The sequence below is a fragment of the Chaetodon trifascialis genome, chromosome 16, assembly GCF_039877785.1.
Source record: "Chaetodon trifascialis isolate fChaTrf1 chromosome 16, fChaTrf1.hap1, whole genome shotgun sequence".
NCBI classification, from domain to species: domain Eukaryota; kingdom Metazoa; phylum Chordata; class Actinopteri; order Chaetodontiformes; family Chaetodontidae; genus Chaetodon; species Chaetodon trifascialis.
Genome location: NC_092071.1, coordinates 5,629,634 through 5,650,453, shown reverse-complemented (window position 1 = coordinate 5,650,453; position 20,820 = coordinate 5,629,634). Strand labels below are relative to the sequence as shown.

The window sequence follows — 20,820 nt, the reverse complement described above, 5'->3', positions numbered from 1 at the left end:
TGTTTTCCCCAGCTTGTTCTTCATGTCCTTAATCAATGAATGCAGCTTCATAAATAAATTCAATGATATTATAGAAATGCAAAATGCAAAAATGGAGTAACAGCGCCTTAATATTATGTTCAAGATGAGAACTAGGTTTGGTTTGAAATAAGACAAAATATACACACACGTTATATACCTACAAAGCCTTGTATTACTTATAGTATTACTACTTTAATTATGTAGTCAAAGGTTCATTAAAGATAGATTTTTATTAAGAGCAGATACAACTGTTAGTAACAATGTACTAAACATGGTACAAAACTCTGGATGTCACATATGTACAGTACACATTCAGTCACTTACTTACATGTTACTAAATAAAAACTTGTTTAAATAGACAACAATACAAAACATTCAGTATACTTTCTAACTACTTAAAATAAATCCAGTTCACAGGGGTAAGACTTCCTCTATGTTCTTCTTGTGTCTTTTTGAGAGGTTCCCTGATCAGTTAAGTCCATTCACAGATCTGAAGTTAGTTTCCCAAATAACATCTACAAATAAAGTGACCATCAAAGAACAAATAATTCCAGAAAACCCTACAAGACTCTGACAATTATACACATTTTCACAACACATTTCTGTGGTGAAGGTGTATTTTTAAGGAGCAACTAAACATAACTTCTCAGATATTAGACTTCATTTACCTCAGCAGAGGAGCCCCTAGTATTAATATGAGTCAGGCCTATATTTGAGAGAGCTCTTTATTTCTCATTTCCTCTGTTTTATGTATGGATGAACTAAAGGATCTCATACTTGCCCCAACACTGGCTACTGGAAAGCTTTTAATTTGAAACACCTGTGAAAATATAGTCCAAAACTTACAGATATTCTGTTGACAAAGATAAAATAGAGTAAGCAAATGCATCTTTTGTTCACATTCTGTAAGCTGAAACCAGAAAATGTTTGTCAGTTGTTTATAAAATCTACTCTCAGTTTTTCTTTTTAACATCAACACCAACAATGACTAACGATCACTCACACTTTGCTGTTTTTTGAATTGCTGTTACCTCAACACAGATATTTCACATTGAAAGTCAGAGCAGAAATGTAATACCTGTAAAAACCTGCAGTGTTTAAGAACAAATCAAGGAAAGTTTTTAATCATTGTTAAGCTGCCGTAACTGATACACAACACTTCCTGAACTGATTAAAATCCTCCAGCAGCTCATTGCCATTCTACATAAATATAAAAATTAACAGATGAGCAATATTTTCCTCCCCTGAGAGGATGTAACATGGCCAACCATTGTTATTCCCATTTAGATGACTGACTGATTAAATAAACAGCAAAGTGGAGGTGACTGGAATTAATTAGTCAGTAAAAACTATACAGGTGTTGAGTTTTCTCAGCAGAATGCTGAGTATGACATGGCTCTGTGGTTGCACTGATGGAGTTGATGCTGTGCAGATGGACATAATACAGACTTAAGGGGACAGCTAAGAGGACTTTAAAAACCACTGTCTTATATCGACAGGTCCTTCAGTGGAGCTTAAAGCCAGTCAGTGGTGAGAAGGTCCAAACATCAAGGCAATGTTTCTGGTGGCTCAGAAGTAGCAGTCACAACCTCCAGCAGGAATAGAAAAAACAAATTCCCTGCTGGGAAACTTCACCTCAACACCCAGAGTTGAGAGATGAAGCCTGAAAATGTTGATAAAACAAAGAGACAGCAGGTTGTTGCTCCTAGACAGGTACAGTGGCATTGGCCCATGAAGGGAACGAGTCCAGGCTGAACATGACGCGACCCCAACTGTTGATGGCCAGAGTGATGCAGCCGATCCCAATGATGTTCATAACCACGCCTGCTTTAGCCTGCAGGGGGCACAAAGATGGAGGAGGAAGAGATTATTAAGACTTCATGGATCTGAACAGTCCTTTTTTCTGTCCTAATGAAAGCAGGACTCACCATGTCAGATACTTTGAGCAAACCATGTGAGAAGACAATGGCGTTCGGGGGCGTGGCCACCGGTAGCATGAAGGCGAAGGAGGCACTGAGGGTGCAGGGGATCATCACGTACAGCGGGTTCAAGCTCATAGACTGAGACTGGGGCAGGACATATAGAGAAAAACAGCTTTCCGTCAGTGGATGTCATTATACAGACACAAAAGAGCATTTTGTGTCCTGAGACAAACAGCAAAATCACTGAAGAAGAAATTAGAAGTAAAACGGCAGTGTTAGCATTTCTTAAATTTCTAATTAAATAATTTCTCTTCTGTTTCTATTTTTAACACAAATACTGTTCTTATTCTCTCATTGATCCTTCTTCTTTGCTGTTTTTTCTTTTGCTGTCAAGGTGCAGTATCTTAAAAAGACATAAATAATGATTAAAAAAACCCTCCCTCAGTCCTGCAGAAAGAGATATGTTGATGATGACCGACTGTTAGAACGTAAACATGATGTATCGTGTGTGATGTGTCTGTGTTTTTGATACCATGGAGGCCAGGATAGGCAGGAAGAGCGTTGCAGTGGCGACGTTGCTGGCACACTCTGTGAAGGTGGCGATAAGGAGGCAGAGGATGATGGCAATGGCCCAGGGAGGGATGGAGTGCAGCGGTGTCAACTGAGTGCCAAGCCAGTGGGACAGACCAGACTCCTGACAGCACACACACACACACACACACACACACACACACACACACACACACACACACACACACACACACACACACACACACACACAATACATTATGCCGTGTTAGTATGCAGAAAACAAAATAAAGCATATGATTTCTGCTGTAGTGCAGAGTCTTATATATGAAAAGCCTCTTTCTGGCTGGCAGGTGTGGACTTCCCAAAAGGTTCTTTCTTTAAAAAAGATGTTCTTACCAGAAATATTCCCATTTTCCAAAAATTTTGCTACTTCCTAAAATGTCCACAATTTTGAAATTTGTCCTGTCATTTTGTTATTTCCAAAATTATGAATCTTTGCAAAAATACTCTCATTTTCCTAAAGTTCTGTCTTTCAAAAACATTCTCACTTACTAAAATATTTCACAAGGTGTCCTCACTTTAGATAAATATCTGCACTTCATCTCATGAAAGATATTTTTCACACACACACATGCACGCACGCACGCACGCACGCACGCACGCACGCACGCACGCACGCACGCACGCACGCACGCACCTCGCTGCCTTTGGCCAAAGCAAAACCTCCTCCCAGCAGAAGGACGATGTTCCAGGGCATCTTCTTCTGAGTCACCTGCCAGGTGAGCAAAGGAGGGGCAGGGCCTCGTGGCACCTGGGACTCTGATTGGATAAAAAATATTTTCAAACACACACAAAAATGGATGTCCTCTGTCTGCTCGGTGTGTGTGTGTGTGTGTGTGTGTGTGTGTGTGTGTGTGTGTGTGTGTGTTACCCGTGTCGGAGCTCCTCCAGAAGCAGAGGAAGTGTGGCGGTTCAGAGGGAAGAACAAACAATAAAACACCAACAAACAGAGAGACGGTCGCATCAGTGACAAACCTGCAGAGAGAAAGAGAATTTTTGAATTCTAAGGGAATTGTGTAATTTACTAACTCTTTAAAATATTGGCGAATCAAATCCTTCTCATCAAACTTCCCATATTCTGTCAGTATTGAGCCAATATTGACACAGATCTCCACATGGTGAAACCGCTCATGAATGGGGGTTTCACCACAAAGTACTTGTATTTGCATACACCCAGCGACCAAAAGTGCTGTACATTTCCAGATCCACCCCATGTGCTTGTTGTGTGTGGGTTTTTTCAACCTTTGTGGTCTGTCATTGAAAAAAAAGGTTTTCAGGGAAATTTCACCTGCGGTCACTAGGTGAAATACTTAGAATAAACTTTTATGAAAGGCTCAGATTACATTAGATTTCAATTTGCCAAGAATGATATCACGTGTGATAGTTTCACTGTTTCCTGACATTTTGCTGTTTAAACATTTTATTGATTAGTTGAATAATTATCAGTTGCAACTCTAGTCGAGTCCAGTGCCTGTCTGCTGTTTGCTGCTGAGCAGGTTGTGAAGAGTGGCTTTTTACCTCTATTTCTTTGAAAACAACGCTATGGGAGGGTTAAGAGTGAACCAGAACAGTAAATCTGTGTCTGGACAAATAAAAAATAAACTGAAACTCATTACGAAGCTTTGTGAAGTTGAAGGGAGCAGATTTAGGTGATAATTCTCTGGACGTTCATCAGAGACTCCTGACACATTGTCACACTGTTAAGGGCAGTTTTGTACCTTTATTTTATGCCCTCATTTATCTGTGTAGTTCCAGTTGAAGGGTTAGTGGGAGGTTAAAGTTGAACCATTAATTTTCTGTAAGTGAGATTCATCACAATCAGTTACAATCAGTTGTCCAGCTGCATGTCTGAGCTTTCACTATCAACCTGTGCAATCAGGAAACATGTTGAAATCATCCGTTTGCACAAACTGCAGGTCCAAGGTGAAAGATACCCCCCACCCCCTCCTTCAAAACCAGGCGAGAAGATCACGCATCTGAGTCCTGCTGCCTTTTACCCCCTGTTTTTTAGCAGTAGGTGAAGAAGCGTGACACTGCACCTCAAACTAACAGTGCTACAGTCCGATCTTGTCAGAGTGGCATCAGGACTTCGATATAACAGTGCCTTGTGCAGACACAAGACAGAGATGGAGTGCGCATGTAAAAAACTGCACATCTGAAAGGACTTTAACTTAAATTACATCAGATCAGACATGCATTTCTGAAAGAGCAGCAATCCTGATGATGTATTATAACCCCAATTATCAGTTTTCAGTCTGAATGCCTTGAGAATAAAATTACTGTGATGGATTGTAACCACCAGCAGCAGCTCAGACTTGGTCCTGATCAACTAAAATTAGACTAAAAAGGTTTTTTTTTTTTTTTAATTTATTGGTAACTAAAACTAGATTAAAATGTCTGTGGTTTTCTTCGAGTTTTTGTCGGCTGAAAAATTACAAGTGAAAAAGATCACGTTTACTTAGCGTGACTCAGGTGGACGTTTGATCTCAGGACTAAATCTAAGAAAAAAATAAAAAAAAATAAATGCAAGAAATATCTTATATGAATTCCGTTTCCTTGATTAAAAATATTTGAAATTAATAATAGTGTGTATCACAAACCTGTTAGCTAGTTAGCTGGCACTGCTGTGAATTAGCTCTGCCCGGACTGAGCGCTCAGAGTAAAGGGGGAGTGTTGAACTGGCAGCTAATATTAGATGCTTTGCTGGTGCTGTTGCCTTTGCTTGATATGTGGCAGTGTTAGCAAAGTTGTCATTTGATATATATACAGCTGTGTCTGTAAGCTACAGTGATTTACTATCGCCTGATGGTATGAAGTAGTATTACAAGACGATGGGACAGGGCTAGCTGGTTAGCATGCTAACTTCAGTAGATAACTCTGTAACACAATATGTAGACGTCTTTGACCTATGATCAAAACTAATTTATTCACATTCTGTTGACAATTTTAGTAAAGTTTTGAATGTTTTAAACTAAAGTTCTTATATTCAAGAGCATTAGGAAAGAAAAAAATGGAAGAAATTTTTTTTTTCTCTTTTCTGAGAAACAGAGTGATGGGTTTTTTCGTTTACAGATAGCTGTTGAAGGGCTGACCTGATGTGCTCTTGTCTTGTATTTAAAAACAAACATGACAGCCAACAGGACAAAGACATCTATCAGGACAAACAGATCAATGGATGACGTCCTCTGCTGGTCTTGTATGACCCACCTGGCAGCTTATGAATGAGTTTGTATGGGTAAGAAAGCAGGTGATAGGTGAGGGGGCGGAGCCAGGTGAGAAGATGACTTACAGTTCTGCGAGCTAAAACTTTCAGCCAGTTATTTTACAGCTCTGGTGCTGTGCTCACTGACACCTGTTTCTGCCAGATGGAAAATTAATTTGAGCTTTGCAATAGCTCATACAGTAGCTGCATAGCTAGCTTGCAACATCTATCAAAAATAGTGACAGAAAATGTCTAAAAGTGTGGATGCAACGTTTGCAAGCATGGGACAGCTTCCCATTTCGGGCAAATAATGAAAACGACGTTAGATGGGTGGGAATCCTCTAGCTTGCAGGATTTATATGGCCAGTAAAAATGTTTGATCCCGGCCTATGGGCAAGTCCTACATAAAAAAAAGCAAAAAAAAAAAAAAAATTATAAACAATTTTGTTGAGTGGTCCCTGAACACAAAACGCGCATAGCGGCTGACATCACTGCATCATGGTGACTGTCAAGAAAACAAAAGTAGATGCAGAGTGTTGTGCTTTCCAAGACAAATGGACAAAAGATTGTTTTTTAACTACAGTTGCAACTGGAAGGAGGTAACACTGCGTTTCCTACTCTGCAAGAACAAAAGCCCGCTCTGATGCTGGTGAGTGTGAAAACCCCTTCAGGCATTTAGTGAGAGATTTCAGCATGTGAAAGCAACAAAAGGAACTGAACATATTAATTATACCTTTTAATGTAGAACCTGCTGATGTGCTTGACAACCCACAACATGAAATCATTGAGCTGCAAAGCAACAACCTGCTACTGTGAGCAGTTCTTTTCAAAACCAGCTGCGAGTAGCACCATCATTATCATCACTACAATTTGACATCAGATACCTCGTCAAAGAGAAGCAGATCCAGTCAATGCAGAGGCTAGAGTGATATATGTGTTCACTAATTTAGTATGGCCCTCAAAGGATGTTACAAAAATTGAAATGGACATTGAAAGGAAAAAGGTTCCCTGATTTACACCAAACTTGATTTTCAGTCAAAATTCAGAGATAACTTGTGTATAGAGTATAACATTTAAAGGGTCAGAACTTATGGCAGGTTCTTCAAAAATAATCAAAAAAATATCAGCCTGTTTGACCTGCAACCGGATGAAGTTGCAGTTCATGAAGCGATAATGCGCAGCTCAGAACCACATGTCATGCCCTCAGCTGACGTGACACTGCAGTTTACAGTTTGTACTCAGAACACGTTTCCTCTGTTTGTTCTTCACCTCTGATTCCTGTGTGTTCAGGGATTTTGCCCAGAGGCAAGGTCTGCTTTAAACAGCAGTTTGAGGTCATTCATTCCTCTGAACTCCAACTTTTTTCCACTTTACATTAATGCGGGACCAGCGCTGAACACGCATGCACACACACACAGAAATGTGACAGATTTATTCAAGGCAGCGTTTCTGTTAAAGAAGAACTCCAGACAGCAGTTTTAAGGATTATTCACTCTAATGATTGAATCAGGCACCACAGAGACTCTGTGTAGATTTTTATACACAGAGGAAACAAATCCACAGATCTTTGGTCCTGTCAATGGAGATATTAGAAAACCAGACAAGTGGAATGTGAATGAAAAGTCTCTTTTTTCATTTTTCAGCATTGATCCATGAGTGAATGAACTGCAGTCTGATTACCATGACCAGAGTCCATGATTAGTCTTCTCTATATCCACTTCTATCTTTGCAATTACTGACTTATTCCCAGTTGGTACATCTCCTCTTATTTAATTGGTGGCCCTTTGGAGGGGCCCAACCTGTAGGTTGGGAACCAATGAACTAAACTAGCTAACTGAACATAAAGTAGTTCAAACCAGCTCCACCTTGAATAGCCACAGCAGTAAAATGCTGCTTTAACATTGATGCATCAGTATCAATAATCTAATAATGTCACATAGAATCATTTATCAGTCAAAAGAGACACTTTGCTGCACAAACACTGAACTTCTGATACTTTTACTACTTGAGGATGATAATACTTCTGTACTTACTGTATCTACTTACTGTATCTTATCTAATTGCAGGAGGCTGAATGCAGGAATTTTATTTGTAATTGAGTATTTTTACATTTATTTATTGATACTTTTACAAGTGAAGGATCCGTGTACTTCTTCCACCACTGCCTATATGAGACAATTACAGGCCTTTTCTTACAAATATATTATATATGTTAAACATATTATAGTATTTTTTGATATCTTACGGGTCCATGTAGGCTGGGCATTTCTTTGTGACACATTAAATAACGTGACAATAACGACACATACCTGTGCACTATTTTTTTGGTACTTACTCGGCCTTGGCGTTGAAGACGTGGGTGGCCCAGCCATCCATGAAGCGTGGATCTCGTGTGAACCAAAGCAACACCATGAGGATGAAGAGCGCCAAGACGCTGACCTCTCCAAAACTCATTGGTCCCAAACGCTGATGCTCCTCCCTGATCACCTCGTACGCAGCTCGCTCCTTCTCCGACTGGGCCGCCCCACAACCCCACGTCCTCCGCAGGCTGCAATGGAGGAAAATCCAAATGAGTGGATCATCTTCAAGAAACTTAAGTTTCACAAAGTAATCAGTAACAGCTGTGTAACTTTACCTTGACACGTATGTAGGAAGGTGAAAGTGACACTGCCTGTTTGGTTTGTGTGTTTTGATGAAGCGACTCACTTGCAGCCAATGTAGAGGAACTGCAACCAGAACCAGGCCAGGGTCAGCGTCAGCACCATGGTGGGGAAGGCGAACGCAAACCAGGACGCAAAGTTGATCACGTCACCGTTCTGAGGGAAGAGCCTATGACAAACAGCCGGACAGGAAGTGACCAAAAATGATAACTTCACAATAAGAAGTGAGGAAACTCAAGGTCCTATTTGCTCCTGTTGCTAGAAAATAATTCACAAATAATTCCTTGTAAGAATAGGGCTGGGTGTTGATGGTAGTTCCTTCTCCTAATAGATATAAATGTTTTTCTACAGTTAACAAAAGTAAGTGAAATGTTTCCTCAACTCAAGCAGCCGAACAAGAACTCAAATACTCTAAAACCATCCAATGTTTGCTTTGAAGGGAATTTTCTGATCAAAGAATAAGTAAACAAGATTACATTCTGACCAAACATTCAATGAACGACATGTTTTAGTGCTACCGAGAAGTAGGGCAAGGCAGGCAGACATTTTCTATCAGTAAAGCAGTGAAAAAAATAGTTGTTTTGGCTTCTTTTGGTACAATAAACAGGCCTACATGAATGTTTCTATTACCAATGTTTCTTAAACATTTTACAAGCACCAGAAGAAGTTAAGTACATAGCCTAATGTATGACAGTTTATGCACTGATGAGTAACATTAAAATCTAAATAATAACAGGTTTTCAGCAATTTTTTCTCACTGCTTTGTCTGACTGTCATAGCATAGCACTGAGTGTTTGGGCAAAGTACATGTTTGTAATTCTGCGAATATGACTTGGATGTAAACACGACGCAAGCGTTGTTGTAAGTGGGTCATTTTGTTTGTTTGTGGAGCAGTTATTTCCATCTGTGTCTGTGCATTAGCACTCACTGGCTCATCTGTCCAATCAGAACCAGGTTGGGTCCGGTTCCGGTCAGAGTAGCGATGCCTCCGATGCTAGCAGCGTAGCACACACAGAGCAGGAGTCCTTTGCTCATCCTCTTGCTCTCCTCCTCCTCATTGCTCAGCTCTTCCAACTCCATCTGATAGCAGACGTTCTCCACAGACACGACCACTACCATAGAGATTGTAAGGGATTGATTTGCATATCTAAAATTCTGATCATTTTCCAAATTATGTGTCAGTTTTTAGATGGATAGATAGATTTTCTTTAACTCGATAATGAATCTCCTCTGTGGACTCACCGGGCCCACTGCTGGTGCAGTCTGATGGAGGTTTGTCCTGTGGTCTGGGTTTGACAGTCTCCTGTCTGCCCATCTGAGCCTCTGACAACACCTTCTGATCAGGGGACATGTTGTCTTGTAGGTTCTTGATATTCTCTGAGTTGCTTTGTGTTAAGGTTACCCCATTCAGACCTGGGAGGGAACATTCTGAAGTTCAATGTCAGACTACAGAAAAAGAGCAAATGGCACTATAGATGACAATTTCAGTTGGTCTCGGCTCAGATCGGCGGGTCTATTAGACACTTTGACATAAGTCCAAGCTGCTCCAGCTTACCGTTCTCCAGGAGGTTTGGAGGAGCAGTTTGTGGGATGGTGCTGGTTTTCTCCTCATGTTCCATGTGTAGAACAACACTCTTTCTCTGGCTCTTGGAGGAGGATTCAGCATCTACGTTACCGTTGAGCTGGTCCAGGATGGCTTGGACAATGGGTACCATCATGGCAGTGGTGGCCGTGTTGCTGATCCACATGGACAGGAAGGCTGTCACTCCCATGAACCCGAGCATCAACCTGGGAGAGGTTGTCAAAAACGTGATGATGCTACAAGAATCCTCATCAACAAATGACCAGAAAGTCAACCATTGTGGCAAATGTACCTTGACACAAGTCTGGGGAAACAGTTAAGAAATTTAGTACTGCAAAGACTGTAAGTTTGAAGCCTCGTATTAGCTTTGGCTGAGCTTTAGAAATCATTTTTACACAGAGCGAGGACTGTGGATTTTTCCTCCATCACATTCAGTATAATCATATTAGAAGAGGCCCACACAGCCAGAGCAGACACGAGAAATGATTACAGTGACCAACAGCTGTGAACATATGGGTTGTGTTGTATTAAGATAGACTTGAAAGAACAAGTGAATCTACTGGTATGTTCCCGAAAGTAACATTTTATGTACTATTGTATGTATCAATGCTTGTAGTTATAGTAGCAGTGTGGCTCCTGGGATTACAGTCTCTCTGTCGGTCTGCCAGTCTAACTCATGAAAATTGTACTCTTCAGAAGATGAATCCTAATTACTCTGGTGATGTCCTGACTTTTCACCTAGCACCACCAGCAGGTACAAATTTCCACTTGTCCTCCACGTCATTCATGACAGAATTCCCATTAGAACTGATTCCAGTCTGCCTTTCATATAAGTCAGGCTTAGATGAAGAACATTGTATGCTAAACACAACATTAAATGCTAAATGTCAGAATGCTAATGTTAGCATTAATGTCAAACACAGCTGAGGCAAAGAACATAGCTAATTTTATGACTGATGGGAAGTTGATGAGCAGCACGGTTCATGGTTTCAGGGATTCTTCATAAGTAAAAATAATAGCTCCACACTTACATGTGTGTTTCAGTACATTCATTATGTGGTTTTATTATGGGAGCATCTGTTGTAACTCCTGTTTGCAGCTCAGTGATCATAGTACAGTACAGTACAGGAGACCCAGTGACTCACAGGGCAGGTCGGACCCCGAGCAGCAGCAGCACTCTGAGCGCGATGCGTTTGTGGAGGTTCCAGTGCTCCACAGCCACAGCCACCATCAGCCCCCCCACAAACAGCATGTTGGTGTCCTTCAGGTACTGCATACACACCTGAACCACAACACAAACAGTGTACAGGACAAATAATATCAACACTTCAGTTCTGTTTTGGCAGTTATATTTTCACTAATCTATTTCATGTCAAGAACAATAGAATAGAACCTTTATCAGGTTAATTTGTCTTTCTGATGTGATGCATACACACTATATCTACAGTGTTCGCAGTACAAAGTCTGTATCATACTGCGTGGCTGTAGTACCAGCTGTAGTACAGTGACTGTGTGTGTGTGTCCAGTCTTACGTCTCTAGACTCCATGATGCCGAGGACGGGGAACAGGATGGTCGGCAGCAGCGCTGTCACCGGCAGGGGCAACACCTCAGTGCACCAATACACCGCCATGAGGGCTATGACGTAAGCACAGGCCGCCTCCTACACACCCGCGCGTGCGCACACACACACACACACACACACACACACACACACACACACACACACACACTTTATGAACTATAGAAGAGGCTTCTGATTCCGCTACACCTTATCCTTCTAATCCTTATCAAGGACTTGTGTAGGAATGGCGAAGAAGACATGAACTGGTGCTCACTGCAGAAAAATGTCCTCTGTGACTGTTATATTATATATAGAACCTCAAAATTGTTAAAAATGCAAACATACTCTTTCAATCAGCAAATTAATTAATCAACTTGTTACTGTTGTATTTTCACTAAAAATGTTTGGAAAAAACTTACATGCCATTTTCTTAGATTTAAAATAAGCATGAGAATAACAATAATAATAATTCATACCAAACTTCCCAAAAACACATTAAAGGCATTTAGCAGCAAGTTTGCATGTACACATCAGTGATAAAACTGTTTTTAGGTGGTAAATAAATGTAACACAGTCATCAACTTTAAAACTCCTAGAAAATGCCTCAATCATCCCATAAAATCCACACAACACTGCTTAAACTGACCTTAATTTAAGTTATTAAACATTTAATCTTTAGTGTGAGAGCAGACAAAAAGAACATTTGGGAGCTTCTGATCTGATTCAGCTGGTTTAACCCTTAAAGTTGCTGATTTAATGAGAGTTCCACTTAAACCTGAATATGGAAGGAGTGAGAGGAATTTGTTAAAGTTTCAAGGGGCTCTGACGTCAGCATTCTTCTTTCAAATTCTTTCATGGTGTGAGTCAGTCTGCAACTTTGGAAAGATAAAGACTCTCTGTCTCATCTGTAGTCAAGCCACGGTGTTGTTGTGTAATCTATGAAACAAAAGCTGTTTTTGTAGAAAGTGGGAGAGGTGCTGACACAACCTCATGCTGTGAGCTCTGAGCTTAAATCTCACTGACTGTCAACCATGTGCACGAGGATTTACAACCTGCCTGGTCACCTGACAGCTAATGTTCATTCACCTGCTGGACTCCAGAATCCAGCTGAGACGACGAAGAGTGAAAGTTCTCATAACCGACAAGACTACTGAGGAAGATTGTAAAAAAGAGCTGAAGCATCCGTGTGTGCTGGACCTCTACATGTAAACAAGTCTTACCATCAGCAAAAAGATTGACCATTTCTATATTTATTCTTAATCTTTCATATTCACATTGTCACCAAGGTCTGATTCACAGCAACCTTAAGCAAAAGTAATGACACCACAGTATAAAAATACTCTCTTACGAGTAAAAGTCCTGCATTGTACTCCACTCCAATACTCCACTAAGTAAATATTCCACTCTTTACTTTACTTTACTTTGTCTGACAGCTTTAGTTACTAGTTACCTCTCAGATTACATTTTTTTATACCCTTCTTGTCCAGTGAAAACCACATACACGTGTTGATGTTGAATATTTGTGATAAACTGAAGGATGAGGTGTTGCTTTCTTCTTAAATTATTTTAAAAAGCCTCTTGGATTATCTGCAGCATTCAAATGCAGCACACACATTAATGCAGCAGTAATATTAATCGAAAAACATCAGATATATTAATGGAACACTGACAGGGAACATTTTACTGCAGAGTGAGTACCTTTACTTTCCAAAGTACATGTCGCTGATAATACTTACATACTTTGACCTAAGACTTTGAATGCAGGACTTTTACTTGAAGTATTTTCACACTGTGGTATCAGTGCCTTTAACTTAAACAAAGGATCTGAATACTTCTTCCACCACTGGACATCATCCAGGAATGCTACCTCCAAAGTACTTTGTTGTATATAAAGCATGTGTGAAGCTGCATGTGAGAACAGAGGGAGGACAGTACAACGATGAAACGAAACAACCCGCTGAATAGATTTCTCTTTTTTTTCTTCATGAAGGCTGCTTTGAGGCTGCTGAGCAGATGACAAAACGTGAGTCTGTCCAAACACACCATCTCTATTTATCTTAACTTTCATTCACGTCCAAAGACACCTGTAGAGAGTTATTCACACACACACACGCACGCACGCACGCACGCACGCACGCACGCACGCACGCACGCACGCACGCACGCACACACACACACACACACACACACCCTAACCCTAACCTGCTGTGAAGATGAATCTATGAAGTGTGGATTTCTGGGAAAAGTTACAGGAGCCTTTTATGAACAGGAACTGCAGCTCTAATGTTCTTTTACACTTTTTAAATCACCAGTTATCTTACCAGTTATCTGTACTCAAGCACTGAAGTTCAATTTTGAAGTACTCTATTTGAGTATTTGCATTTTTCAAGTTTCTTTCAACCTCTACCACCACTACATAATGAGCACTTTCACATTTGGTACTTTGAGTCTTTTGATGCAAAAACTTTTGTTCTTTTCCAGAAGTAAAGTTTTGAATTCGGGGATTTACTTCTAACAGAGTATTTCTAGAGTGTATAGAGAAATAGAAAAGACGTGAGTCCTTCTACTGTGTGTTAGGAAGTGAAAAATGGAGATTAAAGTCGTTCTGGACTGTGATGTGTTCAATGTTGTGATGTTTTCTTTGCCAAACAACTTCCCAGTAACTTATGACAGTGAACCTTTAAACCATCTGCAGTCTGTTTGTCAATCAGTGACAGAAAGCTCTGAACTCAACCATCCAAACAACGGGAGGGAAATGAGGAAGAATCAGAAGCTCAGATTTGTTATCCTGATCAGTCTGATAAACCAGCAGAGCAGTTTCAATGAGGAGTTAGAAGTAAACTGGTTAATCTGACTGCTCACACATTGTTGAAGTGTCAGTGGCTGAATGTAATAAAGTACATATGTACTGTGCTTAGGTACAACTTTGAGGCACTTGTACTTCACTTGAGTATTTCTATTTTGTTCCACTTTAAATTTGCACTTTTTATTATTGTACTGCTGTTATCAATAAGTTATTTCGGATTCACCTTATAAATGTGAAATATACTCAACTTAGACATTTCAATGAATGTGTATAGATTAAACTACATGTACTAGTATATAAAGTAATTCAAGTTAAAATAATTCCACATTCACATGAATGAATAAAAAAATTGTAATCAATAATATTATATATATTATTCTGAAATGGGCCAGTATATAGTGACCACTTCTACTTTTGGTGTTTAAACTGGAGTCAGATTCCTTGTATGTGCACACGCACTTGGCCAATAAAGCCGATTCTGATTCTGATTTTAAAGGTCTGGTGTGTAGGACGGAAAGCTGCTGGCAGAAAGTATGTTTTCATTTGTGTATAATCACCTGAAAACAAGAGTTGCTGTGTTTTTGTTACCTTAGAATCATTGTATCTACAGAGAGAGGGGGTCCTCTTCCATGGAGTCAGCCATGTTGCACCGCCATGTTTCTACAGTAGCCCAGAATGGACAAACCAAACACTGGCTCGAGAGAGCGCCTTTCATGTTTTTCAGAGTTTTGCGGCCAGTGTGGGATCTCCTACACTAAACTTTTGTACTACTTTTTGTACTTTGTAAACTTGTACCTAAACTAACTAGTTCTTACACTGGTCAGTTAAACTGGTGTGTGCTGGGTAAACAGGTTATCTACATTGGTAAGAGTTTAATTTTAACTTTAATTAGTTATTATTCCATGAACTGACAATTTCAACTAGTCATTGTTTAGTAAACTGGTTATTTAGACTGATCAGTGATCAGTAAACTGTAAACATTAGCTGATTATTGTTCACCAAACTGCTTATCTAAACTGGTAACTGTTCAGTAAACTTGTGGTTGAACTGGTAAGTGGTCTGGTCAATAGACTGTAACTGTTGCAGTAAATGGTTTGCAATCACAACTGATTATTGTTCTGAAAGCTTAATGGTTAGACTGATTAGTACTCTGGTAGCTTGAACTGGTCAGTGTTAAGTAATTTGGTTATTTAAACTGGTTAGAGCTCTTTAAACTGGCAACCTCAACTGGCTGTTGTTTAGTAAACTGGCCATTCAAACTGGACAGTGTTAAGCAAACTGTTCAACTTCAACTGGTGGACACTAAAGTGGCCAATATTCAGTAAGCTGGTTATTTAGAGAGGTTAGTGCTCAGTAAACTGGTAAATTGAAATAGTCAGAGTTTTATAACCTGATAAGTTGAGCTGGTAATTTTTCAGTAAACTGGTCCGTCACCTGGTCAGTGGTCTGGTCAGTAAACTGGTCAGTGGTCTGGTTAGTAAACTGGTCAGTGAACTGGTCTCACCGTGGTGCTGAGAGCGAGCGGCAGCAGGATGAAAGGGCTGCAGATGAGGACGGCGATGCCCTTCAACCTCCAGACCTGTTGCAACATTTTCACTCGCAGAGGAAGAACCGACATGGTTGATGATGGTGAAGAAGAAGATGAAGAAGAAGATGATGAGTAAGTCTAAATGACTGTCAGAGAACAACTGTATCAATGACTGCTCTCTCTCCTAACTGCTCCCACTCTGCCTGCAGCCCTATTTCTCTCTCTCTCTCCCTCTCTCTCTCTCTCTCTCTCTCTCTCTCTCTCTCTCTCTCTCTCTCACATTTGTGATGCATTTCACAGTCGACAAAATAAATATTAACTTAATGCGAGTTACTACACACACACGCTGTGTCCCTGCAGACTTGCCTCAACTCTCTGCAGAATAAACACAGAGGAGGAAATTGGATCTCCTGTATGTGTCAGACTGAACTCGACTTTTATCTGCAGGAAGATAGTTGAAGTACACAGTTTGTACTGAGGCAGAAATGTCGACTGTGAGATGATGACCGTGAATATATAGACTGAAACCTGAAGCACTGAGTTGCTAGTTGCTTTGTAGGAAGACATTCAAGTAATTTTAGGGACCTTTTATGATCAGAAATGATCATTTCAAATCAAACTTGACACCTTCACAAAGTCATGAGTGCATACCAAGTCTTGTGTTTGAAGTCCACATCCAGAAGCCTGATTTTGATTTTGAAGTCCTAAACAAGTCACAGTCTTTTCTTCACCAAATCTAACAATATCTGCTTTAGAACAACAATGATAATAATGAATTAATAACAATAATGCACCTGTATGAATAAATGACTTATCCTCTGCCAGGTCTCAAATTAGATCTAATACCAACAAACTAATCACCCATTTTTATATTTCAAATACCAATAGCAATACCCATTTGACCAGACAACTGCATACATTCACTTGGATCTAATAATCAGTGTTTTTGGACATTTTAACAAGACTGTGGCTGCTTTGACAGAAAAAGCTTGAAAAGCATATTTCAGCTTAAGAAAATTTCAGAAACTTGACACCAAATGAAAAAAGATATAACTTTATTCACCTCAAAGGAAATGTTTGTGCCAAAGATGCTTGATATACACAGTGAAATTGAAAAAAAAAAAAAAATCAAAAAATACTATATATTTCTATTCTGTATCACATCCAGTTGATTATTTTCACACCAAAAAGCAGATGATTTCTGATCGAGCTGTTCAGTTGAACCTTTCTCCTCTCTGACTCTGAGAGTAAAGGTAAGTACTTTATTTCTTTAGCTAACATTTGCCTGATAGATCAATGACAGATGTGCTGCTTCCTCACCTCTCCTGACTGTGAGGTGAGACTCCAATTTATCCTCTGCTGCCACCCAGTGGACAAATGAAGCTGTGCATTATTTCATTTAATTTCTTTTCATATTTCTTATTGTAGGGCTGCACGGTGGTGCAGCAGGTAGTGCACATGCCTCACAGCAAGAAGGTCGCCAGTTCGAGTCCCGGGTCGGGCCTTTCTGTGTGAAGTTTGCATGTTTTTCCCGTGCATGCGTGGGTTCTCTCCGGGCACCCCGGCTTCCTCTCACAGACCAAAAACATGCTCATTAGGTTGAATGGTGACTCTAAATTGCCCCTAGGTGTGAGTGTGAGTGTGAATGGTTGTGTGTTTGTGCCCTGCGACCGGTCCAGGGTGTACCCTGTCTCCCGCCCGTTGACAGCCGAGATAGGCTCCGGCCCCCCCGCGACCCCGAAAGGGATAAGCGGCATAGAAAATAAGATGGATTTCTTATTTTATTTAATGTATTTATTTATTTATTTTTTAACACTGTAAGACACATTAATTACCATTTCTGCAGACATATCAGTGGTAGCATGCTTTGCTTACACATTGTGTAACATGTTATCAATCAATAGTATTGATCTTAGTAAGATTTGAATGGAAATAGTTTAAAAGTTGATAAAATGTTCACTGAACATGTACAGTAAGTACCACAGTACAGTCTGTTGGTACATAACATGCATAGGCTTCTATTGTTGATTTTATCTTTTTTATTGTCTACTTTGTACCTCTCATTTTTTATTCTGCTGTTGTAATATGGGAATTTCCCCAGCGTGGGATAAATAGAAGTCTTATCTTAATAAAATACATACAGAGGAGGGACTTTGTTTTTTCCCTCACAATAAATTTTGAGTTTCATCACAATACATTTTGCATTCCCTGTGATTCACAGAGTGAAGATGAGACGTATTATGTTGTAATTGCTCGTTTTGCATTATTTATCAGGCTGGTTGTGACCACAGTGCTCGTCCGTGCATTCATTTAGTCAAAATAGGGACATCTGCTGCCAAATCCATGGTATTGCATTTGTATGGAAAGACTTGAAATGTGAGACCCCATGAGTTAAAACATATGTGAACTTGCTGCTGTCATCCTTGATATTCTGTTTGATTTTGATCTTAATATAGCAACTGACCATGGCGTCTTGGCGACATCTCACCAACTTCATGGTGTTTGGTTCATTGATACTGTTAAGCAGTATGCTAACTAATTTTGTTTGTTGGGTTGTTTTGGTTGTGTTTCCCACAGTGTAATCAGCATCATTGTAAATGATGGTTGCCCTCAATGATTTCTCTGAGAATCGAAATAAAGGTGGAATCTGAACTGTCCAGACATTTTCTGTGGTCAAGATCAAGAGGGTATGTATGCAGCTGGCAAATATATCTGTTATTACTGGAAGTCGGGCAGCAGAACTTGTGGGAGGAGTTGGATGTTTTTTCCTTTATTAACAGACTGTGATAGTCGTCTCCCCTCCATACTTGTATACTTCTTTTAACTTGGACCTAGCACTGAAATACCCCACCAGGCCAAAAGTATGTGGACCACTGAATATTCCTGTTGTATGTGACAGTGTAATATGTGTTTGGGATCATTAATAGCACATTCATGATGATGGTGTTCCAAACCATAACAGCCTCCACTCATCTGGTTTCAGACTTTACACCAGATGTTTGAACCTGAAGAAAAGACCCCCACTTGTTCTCACAAAGTTGGAAGAACACTTTTCCATAAATTATTAATGTATCATCATCTGGCGTGAAAAGCTTCTAGAGCTGTGTTTAGTTCAGTTCAGTCTTTTTTGCCTGGCATGGGGAATTTGTCTTGCAGCACAGCAAAAACAGGGCTGGATGTGTGTCATTGTGTTCATTTGAACTAGGACATCACCACTGTAAATAAACAGATTCCTGAATTACACTGTCGGCAATATTTACCTTATATTATGGAGACTGACGTATTTTGAATCAAACCTCTCTACCTTTTCTGGACCTCGATTGACATGAAGTCGCAGTGACTGCTGTGGTCCTGTGGCAAAACCAGCAGGATCAAGGTGAACAGAGGCAAAGAAAGGTTACAGAGCAACATTGTGGGGGCGTTAAGCTGGAACCAGGCAGTCAGAACAAGATAAATACACGCCCACTCTCTCTGCTGAATGTATGTGTAGAGCGCCATGAAGGCCCAAAGCTGAAGGACAATTCAGTCAATCTGGAACACTGAGACTCATTTTCAGTCCACTGTGAAATTGGTCCTAACAGCAGTTCAGTTTAGATTTGTTGTTTAATTTAGTTTAGACATGTTTTAGATAGCTAGTTGTCAAGTTAAGTTTAGACATGCCCCATTATTAGCTTCTGAAGTGAGTCTTAAATTTCTAATTAATAATTGGAATTAGGTGATTCCTAACAACACAACACAGAGAGTATTTTGGAGACAGTTTCTTCTGTCACAGTAACTAATCTACTACTAGAAATAAAACAGCTGACTTTGAGTACACTTATGAATGAATTTGATTGTATATAAGATCAGATATGCTTTGTTGATCCCACACGAGGGAAATTCACTTGTTACAGCAGCTCAAGGAACCCGTCCTCACTAGGAAAATGACAGCATAGGTTGACTTTGCAAGGTGGTTAATATGTCCTGCATTTCCATTTACTGTTAGGCAGTGACTTCTTGTGGCTGGTGTAATCATTACAGCAGCAAAGTAGGTGACGTAGTATAAAGAGCAAGAAAGTCTGCGTTTGGAGGAAGGAAGGGTAGATGGATGGGTCGAACAAACACAGGACTTTCACACTGCTGTTTGTGGCCCGTGCGAAATCGAAAGTCAGTGTTGTGTTAAATCACGCACATATTGTATTGTAGTTATTTTAATTTATGATCTTTTCCTAAATCTCACCAAGTAGTTTTGATTCCTAATCCTAAGCGAAGTGCGACCGTTTCACAACAGTAACAATTTCAGGACAAAGGTGCAGAATGCTTGTCGCTGGTACTCTCCAGCAGTAATATATGTCGATTTGGGAGTCATTGTCAGTCGACCCATTAGTTTGTTTAGGTATGAGGATGTGTTCTCTCAAGACTCAAAAGCAAATGAAAAAAAGGGATTGAATTATAAATAAATTTGAAACAAGATAAAAATTGGACAAAAATATAATGAATGTAAAATAAAAAAAGCTCTATACGCTCTGCACACCTTTTACTGACACAGATATGACCATGATGAAGAGTCTTACTATCTGAGAGTCTGACTTCTTATTTTTCATTCTGTTGTGACCACGAATAGAGTCATGATCAGTCCAGGGTTGATCATTAACGAGTCAACAGGGGGGCAGCAGTTGTAGAGCTCAGCCACTCCGCTGTCCAGCCTACAGAAGGTTGACCATATCTGTCTTTACTCTTATTTTATTCATTTTATCCTTTTAACCCCTTTGGTTTCCCTTCATCTGCCTCCACATCATACACAGGCCAGGTGAGTTCGGGCCATCATTTTTGGCTCTGTTCTATGTCAATGAATGAAATTTGCTGCCAAACAGTTTCAGTGCTGCTAAAGTAATCTGTACTTCTGTACAAGCATATTATGAGTCACAAAGAGTGTTTTGAATTGCACTCAGATAGAAAAGATGCAG

The 20,820-nt window shown here is 40.0% G+C and overlaps 1 protein-coding gene across 1 annotated transcript; it reads right to left on the bottom strand.

Moving 5' to 3' along the window:
• Positions 1-234: 234 nt before the first annotated feature.
• LOC139344418 (Na(+)/citrate cotransporter-like) lies at positions 235-16,094 on the bottom strand. Its single transcript, XM_070982562.1, has 13 exons — positions 15,851-16,094; positions 11,511-11,639; positions 11,124-11,260; positions 9,952-10,184; positions 9,639-9,809; positions 9,325-9,508; positions 8,443-8,565; positions 8,072-8,284; positions 3,406-3,509; positions 3,172-3,293; positions 2,476-2,637; positions 1,950-2,087; positions 235-1,855 (listed from the first exon to the last, which is right to left on the bottom strand). Exons 1-13 carry the CDS (start codon positions 15,962-15,964, stop codon positions 1,727-1,729), a joined length of 1,959 nt encoding a protein of 652 aa, XP_070838663.1. The 5' UTR covers positions 15,965-16,094; the 3' UTR covers positions 235-1,726.
• Positions 16,095-20,820: the final 4,726 nt, after the last annotated feature.